The 13022-nt window shown below is 42.2% G+C and overlaps 1 protein-coding gene across 2 annotated transcripts in view; it reads left to right on the top strand.

Moving 5' to 3' along the window:
• The window catches only part of LOC124596167 (hemolymph lipopolysaccharide-binding protein-like), a 34930-nt gene extending 24276 nt beyond the window's left edge, over positions 1-10654 (top strand). The window contains exons 4-5 of one of the 2 annotated variants that reach the window (XM_047135205.1): positions 2553-2846; positions 10429-10654. In XM_047135205.1, the coding sequence (XP_046991161.1) occupies positions 2553-2846; positions 10429-10586 (452 nt within the window). In that variant the 3' untranslated portion in view covers positions 10587-10654. Of the gene's footprint in view, positions 1-2549; positions 2847-10428 lie in introns of both variants that reach the window. The other variant, XM_047135204.1, reaches the window with a different exon arrangement.
• The last annotated feature ends 2368 nt before the right edge of the window (positions 10655-13022 follow it).

The following is a 13022-nucleotide window of genomic DNA, read 5'->3' as shown; positions in this document are numbered from 1 at the left end:
CGATCTCTATATCGAAAGCACATCCTTTGAGGCGCCATATTGTATTTTTCGAGTTCAGCTGAAATGTATACTTTGGGTTTTATGTTACAAACTTTCAGTCTCCGCATATGTGCTGTTCCTAAGCATCAGCACATTTAACATCTGGAGAATGCACTTTTATTTGTATGATTTTTTGTAACAAAACGACGGTAAACGTTATACCGTTAGTTAAAGACTTTCCATATTGTTATTTTCGTGTTATACCTCTCGTATCATGAAACTAAGCCGTTTTAATGCAATGTCACAGTGGATATTCTTAGAAGACGTGCCATTCTTTGTCAGATTTGTTATAATTAAATGCCAGTTAATAGCATACGGGCGATTAAATTTTTCTTCAGAGGACCGTAAAATGAAATACAATGTCATTCATTGCAGAACTTCAGTGTGGCGTAGTTGGAAGGCCCTAAGTTGAAAAGTTGTGCGTAGCGGGTTCACATCCCGCTGTATCCAAATATTATTTACTTCCTTTCATTTTCAGTTTTCTAAAAGGTTGTGATATTAGAAATGATGTTTGTGTTATTTGATGTTATGGAAAAACAGGACTGAGTTTGTTACATATTGTGAGCTTTTATAGCTTGATATCGTTATTGACTGAACATGTGTCTGCCACGTTTGTCCTATTACACGTAGAAGGATATTGAAGGATTTCTGTGTACTACAGACAGAAAACATGACTAGCGTATGGACAAGGGTAGACGTCAGAGTTTTAATGGAGCTAACTGTAGACTTTTATGGAATGATCTGTCAAGCACGAGATAGACGGAGAAGACGTCAGTCAGGTCTGTTACTGTCGTAACTGCAAAGCGGTGGGCTTGGAGTCATACATTATCATTAGAACAACTGCAAACAGAATGATGATTTACTTACGTGGTCCTAGTATGACACAGCACTGATATTATTCCCTCGCGATGTGCGGATTTCAAATCTGACCTCACCATTCTGGTGCTTGTGTTTGCAAATTCTTTGGTTCATGGTAGTTTAACCATATGCGGTCCCTGGTGACTAACGTTGTAAGGAGATATCCCTTCCATGACCAACAAGCTGCAAAAGTACTTCGCAAGCATTAAAATCCATTGTTTAAATTCAGGTGTCATTTTCTACGCATCAGCCTCCCACCATGTGAAAATGTGCCCCATCGTACATGTTGTGACCAACAGAAAAACCGAGCGAGGTGGCGCAGTGGTTAGCACACTGGACTCGCATTCGGGAGGACGACGGTTCAATACCGTCTCCAGCCATCCTGATTTAGGTTTTCCGTGATTTCCCTAAATCGTTTCAGGCAAATGCCGGGATGGTTCCTTTGAAAGGGCACGGTCGATTTCCTTCCCAATCCTTCCCTAATCCGAGCTTGCGCTCCGTCTCTAATGACCTCGTTGTCGACGGGACGTTAAACACTAACCACCACCACCACCAACAGAAAAATTACATGTGTTTACATACGCTGCGTCGCCATTATGCCTCGCTCTGCATATGACACGAGTCTGCAGACGCAGCAGTTGCCTAGCAATATCTGCTCTTCCACCTAGGTGCACGTGGGTAAAATATATTGTGTGGTCCACGCTTATGAAGGTTGCCCTGAAAGTAACGTCATAAACTGCTCGTTACCACCTTTTTGATCCGGAGCGTAGCAACTGCGACAGACAGAAAATTGCTACTGTAAAACATGTATGCACATCGCACCACACCTAGCGCCGTCGGAAGCTCTTCCCGTTTGCATCCAAAACTACCCGAAGTTTCATATATGGTACGCAGTGTGCCAGAGAATTTAGGATAAACTTTCAATGCTGAAACTCAAGCGCAACTTTAAGAATTTCAGATCAGCCTGCGTCGAACGTTTAGAATCAAAAGTTATTGATGGGTAACCCCGACAGTCAAATATGAAATCCAGTGGCTTTATTAATTCATATAGGTGGTTGCGAAAACTGTAGGATAAGAAAACCTGTGTAATATGAAGGTGTGCGTCAGATGGTATTGGAACAGAACATTCTCATAAATTCCGTCAGCTGAAGTGATATTCACAGGTCAGTTCTGCTGTACATGGCTGTGCGGCTGGATCCGTGCTGATGGTTTGAAATTTACAGCGAACAGGCACGAATGAAACGGTGTTTGTATTCGGTCATGACAGTAACACAAAAGAGCTGCGTTTAGAGAACGCTGTAAGTCCGGAGATAGACTGTGTGTTCGCTGTCTACTATGGATCCGGAATCAGACTGTTGGACGATCAATTTTCAAAACTTTTCAGTAGCGGTCTGTTGCTTCTTTTGTAAGTGTTTTGAGACGAATAAAAAAATTGTCTAGTGAAAGTGCAAAATCGACAGTAATTGTCTTTTAGTTGTTGATGACATTCACAGGGCCTGGGGAAAATAACATAAACAAATTAAAGGTAGATAGCAACTACACAAAACTTCTAACTGACAGATAAAATATATATAACAGAAAGTAAGTGTTGATTTTTACAGAAAGCGTAAGCATTTTATCTGTATTCTGTAGTAAAATAGATGTGTTTGCAGAAGTTCCTACTCTTCGCTCTAATGCCTGCAATAACGACACCGTGGCAACGACTGGAACACCTAGGGACGTTCGTGCTGGATATACGAAATATGATGGTGTGGGTTATTACAAAGTGCCCCAGTTACGTGCGACTTGGTCTGAGGCGAAAAGTATTTGTGAAGAAGACGGTGGCCACATGGTGATCATTAATTCCAAGGAGGAGGAAGAAGTCATTAGAAAAGTGATTTGCGGCCAGATTCTGGCGAGGGTTGGATACCGCTACGAGCCGCAGAAAGGCTACTACGAGACAGTTCTCGGTAAGTTGCAACTGCCTTCAATAAATAGGAATTTAAGATTTATGTAAGTGTGAAGCTTGTATCCTTGAAACTCACCACACAAACAGCTAATGTCACATTTATAAAAGCCTACCATTTCTTCATAAACTGTTTTCTAGCTTCGAGGGGTGTCCACAGATTAAATTTTAAAGAGATGTCTATTGAATACGACCCGGCCATTACCTAGTTGTACCTTGTTGTTGATATATCTGTTATTATTGTTGTAACTGCATTACAACGTGCTGATTCCTGAGATTGGGTGGGGGGGATTGTACTCTTGTCACTTTTCATCACAAGTGTTTTAGGAACGTATAGATAGTTTGAAAGTACTTAAACAAAAAAGATGCCCATTATTACAAACAATTAAACATACTTTGGTTGTTCATTGATCACGTCGAAAATGTTCAGCGCTTATTACAAAAACACGAGCTAAAGGCGATCTTTATTTTGGGAATGAATAGCTGCAAGCCTTAGGACGTGGACCATTAGCCAGCAGTGGGAGGGGATGTTTGTGTTGCGTGTAGAGGTGTGGCAATGTGAGGAGCGCTGGTGTGTTGGTATATTTGGATGTGTGGATTGGGAGAGTTTGCAGGAAGAGGCAGGGGATATGGATAAACAGGATGTAGGCCATGGCATGACGGACGAGAGTGTGTTCAGCCTGTTGATGGATATGTGTTGGTATGCGGGGTCTGTACGTTAATTTACGATCAAACAGTGCCATCGGCTTAATGGAATTCAGGAAACCAATAGAGCAGGGAGCGGTTTATGCACATCGCCAATGTTAATGACTTAAGAGAAACAAAAGATGACAGAGCTTTGATCCGTGCCTGCAGTGGTAAATCATACTGTCAGTGGTGGCCAAGGATGAGCGATTAGGCGAAATCGTTGGAACAAAGGGCACAGACTTTCGGGAAATGTGAAACTCAATGCAATGTCTACAACGATTATAGCGTTAATGGAAGTCAATGTACACCAAAAGGACGAAATTTGAGTAATTAAACTGATCGGTTTCAGAGTTGGTCAATTGATGAGCCACTGAGAATAATTTCTGAGTAGCTTGGAAGGTAAGTTTATATATTGATAAATGAGCCTGTACATTATCAACTCAGAAACGTTCCTGTAGAAATCTGTGAGCCTGAGGCATCACTGGAAGGAGATATCGTGCAAATTGCTTGTTGGGTGGAATGGAATGAGGGATCACTGGAAGGAGATATCGTGCAAATTGTTTGTTGGGTGGAATGGAAAGAGCGATTCAGCAGGTTCCTCAGAGTTAGAAATGTAGAGGGTGATAAAGAATTGTAGATGTGACACTCCAGCTGCACAGACCTTGCCAAACCAGCCTCACCGACCAGAAGATGAAAACTAAACGCTATGAGCTCTGCTCGATCTCCCCATTTAAGAACCTGGTCATGTGACCACTACCTTATGTAACACAGCACCTTGTTGTTGTGGTCTTCAGTCCAGAGACTGGTTTGTTGCAACTCTCCATGCTACTCTAACCTGTGCAAGCTTCTTCATCTCCCTGTACCTACTGCAACCTACATCCTTCTTAATCCGTTTATTGTATTCATCTCTTGGTCTCCCTCCAAGATTTTTACCCTCCACGCTGCCCTCCAATACTAAATTGGTGATCCCTTGATGCCTCAGAACATGTCCTACCAACTGATCCCTTCTTCCAGTCAAGTTGTGCCACAAATTTCTCTTCTCCCCAATTCTATTCAGTACCTACTCATCAGTTATGTGATCTACCCATCTACAGCATTCTTCTGTAGCACCACATTTCGAAAACTTCTATTCTCTTCTTGTCCAAACTATTTATCGGCCATGTTTCACTTCCATACATGGCTACACTCTATACAAATACTTTCAGAAACGACTTCCTGACACTTAAATCTATACTCGATGTTAAAAAATTTCTCCTCTTCAGAAACGCTTTCCTTGCCATTGCCATTCTACATTTTATATCCTCTCTAATTAAATAATACCGATTATTTGTTTTTGTGATCTGTGTTATTGAGAAACATGGAATATGAAATCAAATCTCATTCAGTGCAACGTTATTGCCATCTAAATACAGTGGCACTCTTCACAGTAATATTTTTCGAAACGTGTAGATAGATTTAAAGTACTTAAATAAAAAGTATGTCCGTTATTACATATAAGTAAACGTACTTTGGTAATTCATTTATATTTCTGTCATCAATGAATATTTCCGTCTTTGGAAGTGGATGTTAATGAGAGAAAAAGTTATTAACTCATAATGCGGTGAAACCGATCATTCACCCAACATGTAAGACAAATTGTTCTGTTTTAGTTACATTGAAGTGCAGTAAATCACCGGTTGTCAAGTAATGACAATTCTCACTCACTGAAGCAGTCTTGGGGTAAAAGTTTCAGTCCAACGATATACTTCCATTCTTTGTAATTATTGCTGGTTAAATAATATACAGCTGGATATTTTTCCAAAAGCGTAAATTCGCCAACATGTTGTTGCACACTACCTATGCGAGTGATCATCTACACGCTGCTACTTCTACAACTATAAATGCTGTGCGGTGCAGATCTTTTAACATTCTACTTGTATATTACTTACTGTACTTAGACTCATTGTTAAGGAGGTTTCAAATATTTCTATATCCATCACATTGATAATATATTACTGTTGCAAAGGCCTTTCTGATACTGAGTTGTTTCTGTTAGTTAAATCTAACTAGAAGTGCCTGAGATGTATGAAACGTAGTAAGTGACTTTAGTGAACTTCAAAGTAGTGAAAGTTTGCAGGAGGACAAGCGTGCAGTGATTCAGTCTTTCACCTTGTGTCATCAATAAACTACCTATTCTATTTAATTTGAACTGTTTACTGTAGGACATACATTATGGTGTAATAGATATTCATAACCTTAAGAATTTCTTACTCAAAAAGTCTTAATTGCATGCTGACAATAGTCCATGTGAAACTCTGTGCTTGTGAAATGTTACCCTGAGACAGGACACTAGTTAAGAGCCAGACACAAGTCTAAGATCTGAGCTGTAATTTAATATGCAGATCTTTAATGGATAACGCCAATGATTGAAGGTCCTAGCTATAAATCTTAATGAGGACGATTGTACACAGAAGTTATTTCATGTGAATGGAAGGAGTTGACACAAACAGTTTCTCGATGACTAAAGTAATCAAAATATAGTTACTCCTAATATATTATGAATGAATATGAAATTATTCATCAAATCTTTATGGAAACTCTTACTAGTGCATTTGTTGATTTGCGCCATTCCTTCTGTGCTAATAACAATATGAAAATTATGCGCGAAACTCGTTGACTACAATGGAAAACAGTGCCTACACCCTAATAGTTTTTGATGAACTCACACATTCACTCGCCCCGCGGGGTAGCCGTGCGATCTGGGGCGCCTTGCCACGGTTCGCGGGGCTACCCCCGCCGGAGGTTCGAGACCTCCTTCGGGCATGGGTGTATGTGGTGTCGTTAGCGTAAGTTAGTTTAAGATTAAGTAGTATGTAAGCCTAGGGACAGATGACCTTATCGGTTTGGTCCCACAGGAACTTACCATAGATTTCCAATTTTCCATGCATTCACTACAGCAAAGCCGAAAATGACACAGGTGATCGTACTGATTGCTCCAAGTGCAGATCAACAAAAGCCCTGTCGCGCCAGTGCTGCTCATTATGCTGATCGTAATTGTTCACCGACAGCAACGCAAAACATCGCCCTCGTTCAAGTGGCTCTGCGGTAGAGGAGAAGGTTCACGCTGTTGTTGTTATTGAGGTCCTCAGTCTATAGACTGGTTTGATGCAGCCCTCCATGCTACTCTATCATCTGCAATATTATATTCATCTCCAAGTAACTACTGCAAACTATATCCCTCTGAATCTGCTTAGTATATTCATCTCTTGGTGTCCCTCTACAATTTTTACCCTCCGCGCTGCCCTCCAATACCAAATTGGTGATCCCTTGATGCCTCAGAACGTGTCCCACCAAACGATCCCTTCATCTAGTGAATTTGTGCCACAAACTCTTCTTCTCCCCTATTCTATTCAGTACCTCCTCATTAGTTACCCATCTAATCTTCAGTATTCTTCTGTAACATCACATTTCGAAATATTCTATTCTCTTCTTGTCTAAACTAGTTATCGTCCATGTTTCACATCCATAAATGGCTATACTCCATACAAATACTTTCAGAAACGGCTTCCTGACACTTAAATCTATACTCGATGTTAACAAATTTCTCTTCTTCAGAAACGCATTCCTTGCTATTGCCAGCCCACATTTTATATCCTCTCTACTTTGACCATCATCATTTATTTTGCTCCCCAAATAGCAAACATCATCTTCTACTTTAACTGTCTCATTTCCTAAACTAATATACTCAGCATCATCTGATTTAATTTGACTGCACCCTGGTTTTGCATTTGTTGATATTCATCTTATGTCCTCCTTTCAAGATACTGTCCATTCCGTTCAACTGCTCTTCCAAGTCCTTTGCTGTCTCTGATAGAATTACAATATCATCGGTAAACCACAAATTTTTTATTTCTGCTCCATGGATTTTAATTTCTACTCCAAATTTTTCTTTTGTTTCCTCTACCTCTTGTTCAATATACAGATAGAACAACATCGGGGATAGGATACAAATACTTTCCCAACCACTGCTTCTCTTTCATGCCCCTCGACTCTTATAACTGTCATCAGGTTGCTGTACAAATTGTAAATAGCCTTTCGTTCCCTGTATTTAGCCCCTGCTGCATTTAGAATTTGAAAGAGAGAATTCCAGTCAAGACTGTCAAAAGCTTTCTCTAAGTCTACAAATGCAAGAAACGTAGGTTTACCTTTCCTAAATCTAAGATATGTCGCAGGGTGAGTATTTCCTCACGTGTTCCAACATTTCTACGGAATCCAAACTGATCGTCCCAGAGATCGGCTGCTACCAGTTTTTCCATTCGTGTGTAAAGAATTTGTGTTAGTATTTTGCAGCCGTGAATTATTTAACTGATAGTTCGGTAATTTTAACACCTGTCAACACATCTTTCTTTGGGTTTGGAATTATTATATTCCTCTTGAAGTCTGAGGATATTTCGCTTGTCTCATACATCTTGCTCACCCAATGGTAGAGTTTTGTCAGGGCTGGCTCTCCGAAGGCTGTCAATAGTTCTAATGGAATGTTGTCTACTCCCGGGGCCTTGTTTCGACTTAGATCTTCCAGTGCTCTGTCAATTCTTCACGCAGTATCGTATCTCCCATTTCATCTTTCTCTACGTCCTCTTTCATTTCCATAGTATCGCCTTTGTGTAGACCCTCTACATACTCTTTTCACCATTCTGCTTTCTCTTCTTTGCTTCGTACTGGTTTTTAATCTGATATTCATACAAGTGGTTCTCTTTTGTCCAAAGCTTTCTTTAATTTTCCTATAGGCAGTGTCTGTCTTACCCCTAGTCATATATGCTTCTACTGCCCTACATTTGTCCTGTAGCCATCCTTGCTTAGCCACTTTGCAATTCCTGTCGATCTCATTTTGAGACGATTGTATTCCTTTTGCCTACTTCATTTATTGCATTTTCATATTTTCTCCTTTCTCCAATTAAGTTCAATGTATCTTATGTTATCCAAAGATTTCTACTGGCCCTCATCTTTTTACCTACTTTATCTTCTGCTGCCTTTACTATTTCATCCCCCAAAGCTACTACCCATTCTTCTTCTACTCTATCTCGTTCCCCCGTTCTTGTCAATTGTTCCCTAGTGCTGTCTTAAACTCTCTACAACCTCTGGTTCTATCCGCGGAAATCTCTAGCAATTTAAAACCTGGTTCCTAAACCTCTGTCTTATCATTGTATAGTATATCTGATACATTCCAGTGTCTCCAGGCCTCTTCCACGAATACAATCTTCTTTCATGGTTTTTAAACCAAGTGTTAGCTATGATTAAGTTATGTTCCGTGGAAATTTCTACCATTTGGCTTCCTCTTTCATTCCTTACCATCATTCCATATTCACCTACTTGTCCTTCTCTTCCGTTTCCTACTATCGAATTCCAGTCCTCCATGACTATTAATCTTTAGTGTCCCTTCACTATCTGAATAATCTCACCTGCGCTCCTAATTTTTTATTCATTACTAAAACAACTCCTCTATTACCCCTATTTGATTTTGTACTTATAGCCCTGTATTCACCTGATCAGAGGTCTTGCTCCTCCTGCCACCGAACATCTGTAATTCCCACGGTATCCAACTTCAACCTATCCATTTCCCTTTATAATTTTCTAACCTAACTACCCGATTAAGGGATCTGACATTCTACGCTCCGATCCGTAGAACGCCAGTTTTATTTCTCCTGATAACGGCGTCCTGCTGAGTAGTCCCCGCTCGAAGATCCGAATGGGGGGACTCTTTTACCTCCGGTATACCTTAATAGTTTCACTGACCTTCAAAGTAGTCACCAGCATTGTGTATAACCCGTTGCCAGCGATGTGGAAGTCGTAGGATACTCTTCGCAGTGCCAGTTGTGTTGAGAGTTCGTGCGGCGCAGTATATTGCTCGACGAATTTGTAGCAGTTATTCATTTTTGGAACACAACCTACGACGAGCTTAGAAACAGAGGTGATGACACTTTCTGCAGGACCTAACCATCATTTTGCAGGACAATGCTCAAGCACGTACAGTGCAAGCTCTTACTGATTTGTTTGACTTATGGGACTGGAAAGTGCTATTCCACCTACTGCACTCGCCTGACTTAAGCCCTCTTGAGTTCAACTCGATTTCTAAACGGAAGGAAACACATCATGGCGTTCGCTTCAGAACTGCTACAAATGCGTCGAGCAATATACTCGTGGTAGCGTTCTCGCTTCCCGGGCACGGGGTCCCGCGTTCGATTCCGGGCGGGGTAAGGGATTTTCACCTGCCCCGAGATGACTGGGTGTTGCTCTGTCGTCTTCATCATCATCATTCATTCCCATTACGGTCGGAGGAAGGCAACGGAGAACCACCTCCATTAGGACCTTGCCTAGTACGGCGGTGCGAGTCTCTCGCATCGTTCCCATACGCTCTGTCATGAAGCATGGGACTTCGTTTCCGTTCTTTACATTGTTTCTAGCTCACTACCACCTAGATTAAATGTTGCAAATGTGGCAAAATAAACGCAAGTCTGCAAAATTTCCGTATGTAGCTTTAGCTTTGGACGCCAGTGTATTACTTCACCTATATTGCCTTACATGCCCACAACATCACCAAATAGCATTCAGTCCCACGATCGGCAGTGAACATCATGTTTGGGTAACTCAAATCGATTCAGCATGCCGGCCGGAGTGGCCGTGCGGTTCTGGGCGCTACAGTCTGGAGCCGAGCGATCGCTACGGTCGCAGGTTCGAATCCTGCCTCGGGCATGGATGTGTGTGCTGTCCTTAGGTTAGTTAGGTTTAATTAGTTCTAAGTTCTAGGCGACTGATGACCTCAGAAGTTAAGTCGCATAGTTCTCAGAACCATTTGAACCATTTGATTCAGCATGAGCTTCCTGGTATTCCGTTTGCTGACTGCTCTTCTTCTGTGCCTTCAGGTGAACCACTCGACTCCGTTGGCTACATCCACTGGGACGAGAGCGCTGGTCCACCGTCCATGGAAGGTGAATGCGGTGCCGTGTGGGAGGCAACGGGCAAAGTCAGGAACATCCGCTGCAAAGTCCCGCTCCCATTCGTCTGTGAGCTGCCAGCCTAGCAAAAGCCTTTCTTGTCAGGTGCTTCGGTATTCTTGTGCTACTGATGATGTAATCTCTTTTGTCAAATAAACAGAAAGTACTCTTTCGCGCATATTTCTGACTACGTGGATATGTGTCTTCTGAAAAAAAAAACCAGAGTAAGTACCCAATAAATGACTTAGACTGGTGAAAAGTATAAAAATGCAACACCATCAAGGATAAGGTCATTTTGTTGACCAGGTTGTAAGAGTAGACGACAACAAATTCAGACCGAATGAAACTCACAGGTCACAGTGAAAGATAAAGAAACAGTCACGTCAACACACAGTCCACCCACCTCCTCTGGTGGCAGTGCAGGCGTGTATTCCCGCATACAAACGATCATAATGGCCTTCTGTGATAGACTGGTCTATCGCAGTATCTTCCTCCTTTTGTTGAAATTCTGGAATGTTCCTTCTAGACAACGAATGAGCTCCCGCTTCACCATGTTCTACAGATGTTCAGCTGCCGAGAGATATGGTGATCTTGCTGGCAAGGCCAGTTGTTGTACACTACAGAAAGCAAATTACATCACAGCAGCCGTATGAGTATGTGCACTGTCCTGATTTGCCAATAGCACAGGGATAATGGTATGCGCAATGTAGTGCGCACCTGTTGCTTTAACCAGTAGATAAATCAAATGTGACCTCGAGTTGTAACTGATGGACTCTCGCACTGTGAAACATGGAACGGAGCCAGTGCACTCTGGACTAGGCAGCTTCATCTGATCTACGCCATACGCGTCTAAGGCCATCACTCGCGTGCAGATAGAACCCAGTGTCAACACTCACGACAACAGGGCGCCATTCCACTCTCCATTCGATTCTTTGACGGCACCAGAGCAGCCACGCTCGGCTGTGCCTTGTGTCAGTGGTGGTCTGGCCAGAGGCACACGTGTTCTCAGTCCTGCTGCAAGCAGATGGTTTTCAACTGTCCTCGGTGGCACAGCAGATCCAATGTGTGCCCAGAGTTCTTCCCTAGATGACGTTAAGTCGACCACTGGTGCCCCCACAACTAGCTAGTCTTAACGTCCGTTTGTAATACGCGGAGACCAGAACGTGGTCTGCACGTATGGGAATGTTCCACAAACCACTGTTGAAAGGAGAAACACAACGCCGATACACTGTGCTCAACATGTGCGACAGTCCGTCAATATGTCCATCCACCTTCTCGCAGACCAAAACTCCCACTCCATTCAAATTATTGGAGTTTTACAGCAGCAGTACACACTAATCTGTGGGGCCCGGTTGTACACTAGAATAAATGTTGCCAATAATGTACATCTCTAAACTCGGTACGGTCACTGTCTGCAGAATCAAAACAGAGGGCACACATACATCTTTCTCTGATGTGCTTCCTTTTCGCACCTTACGATCGTCAATATCCTCTGCAATCTGCGTGTACTACTGTCCAAAGGGTCTTTCGCGACGGCATACATGAACAAAACGCTTGCGCGCCACATTGGGTCTATCTGATTGGCTGCTGATTATGTCATCATGCCTATATAAGCGAGAAACCGTAGCAGTCCCGGCAGTCAGTGAACTCCTGACGACGATGGCGGAGATAGACATCGAAAGCGCGAGGATTTTATTCGAATTGAGGCAGCTTGAAAACCGAGTGCAGTAACTATTCTTTGACTCAGCCTGCATATTCAGCCTCAGCTTCAAATTTCAACAGCTAAATAGTCGTGGATGCCATAACAGATGTTCTTGCAACATTTTATTTCTCCTGGAAAGCCTTTTCCATCTACATTTATGTTTCTTATTCTATTTTTTTAGTGCCCTTTACAGTCAGTATGACGAAGGAAAATGAGTTAATATTGTAGCCACGAGTGTCGAACTACAAAAACACTGGAATTGTTTTCATAAAGGGTTAACACACTAGTCAAAGCAAAAATCAAATATAAGTGAATCGATTCTGAGATCGATGAGTGCCTTAGCGCCGAAATAAGGTGTGCAGCCCTTAGCATGTATACAGTGACTTTAAATTTCATCATAAATTGAAACCGAGCGACGTGGCGTAGTGATTACCAAACTGGACTCGCATTCGGAAGGACTGCGGTTCAAACGGGCGTCCGGCCTTCCTGATTCAGGTTTTCCGCGATTTCCGTAAATCGCTTCAGGAAAATGCCGGGATGGTTTGTTTGAAAGGGCACGGTCGCTTCCTTCCCCATTATTTCCTAAATCTATGGGAACGATGACCTCACAGTTTGCTCGCCCCCCCCCCCCCCCCCAAAATCAACCATAAATTGAAGAAATCTTCCAAGCAGTAGTTGAGAACTTTCAGCAAACTACTCCTGGGGTGGCTGTGTTGCCGAATGTGATACAATTTTAATGTAGTCGTTCCTAGGTGAAGAAGCCAAATGACGAACTTCTTATTGAATAATTCATGTAAATACATGATGTTCCAGCGTTACG

The sequence above is a fragment of the Schistocerca americana genome, chromosome 2 (genome assembly GCF_021461395.2).
Source record: "Schistocerca americana isolate TAMUIC-IGC-003095 chromosome 2, iqSchAmer2.1, whole genome shotgun sequence".
Classification (NCBI taxonomy): domain Eukaryota; kingdom Metazoa; phylum Arthropoda; class Insecta; order Orthoptera; family Acrididae; genus Schistocerca; species Schistocerca americana.
The sequence above is the reverse complement of the archived record's forward strand: the minus strand, read 5'-3'. Positions and strand labels throughout refer to the sequence as shown.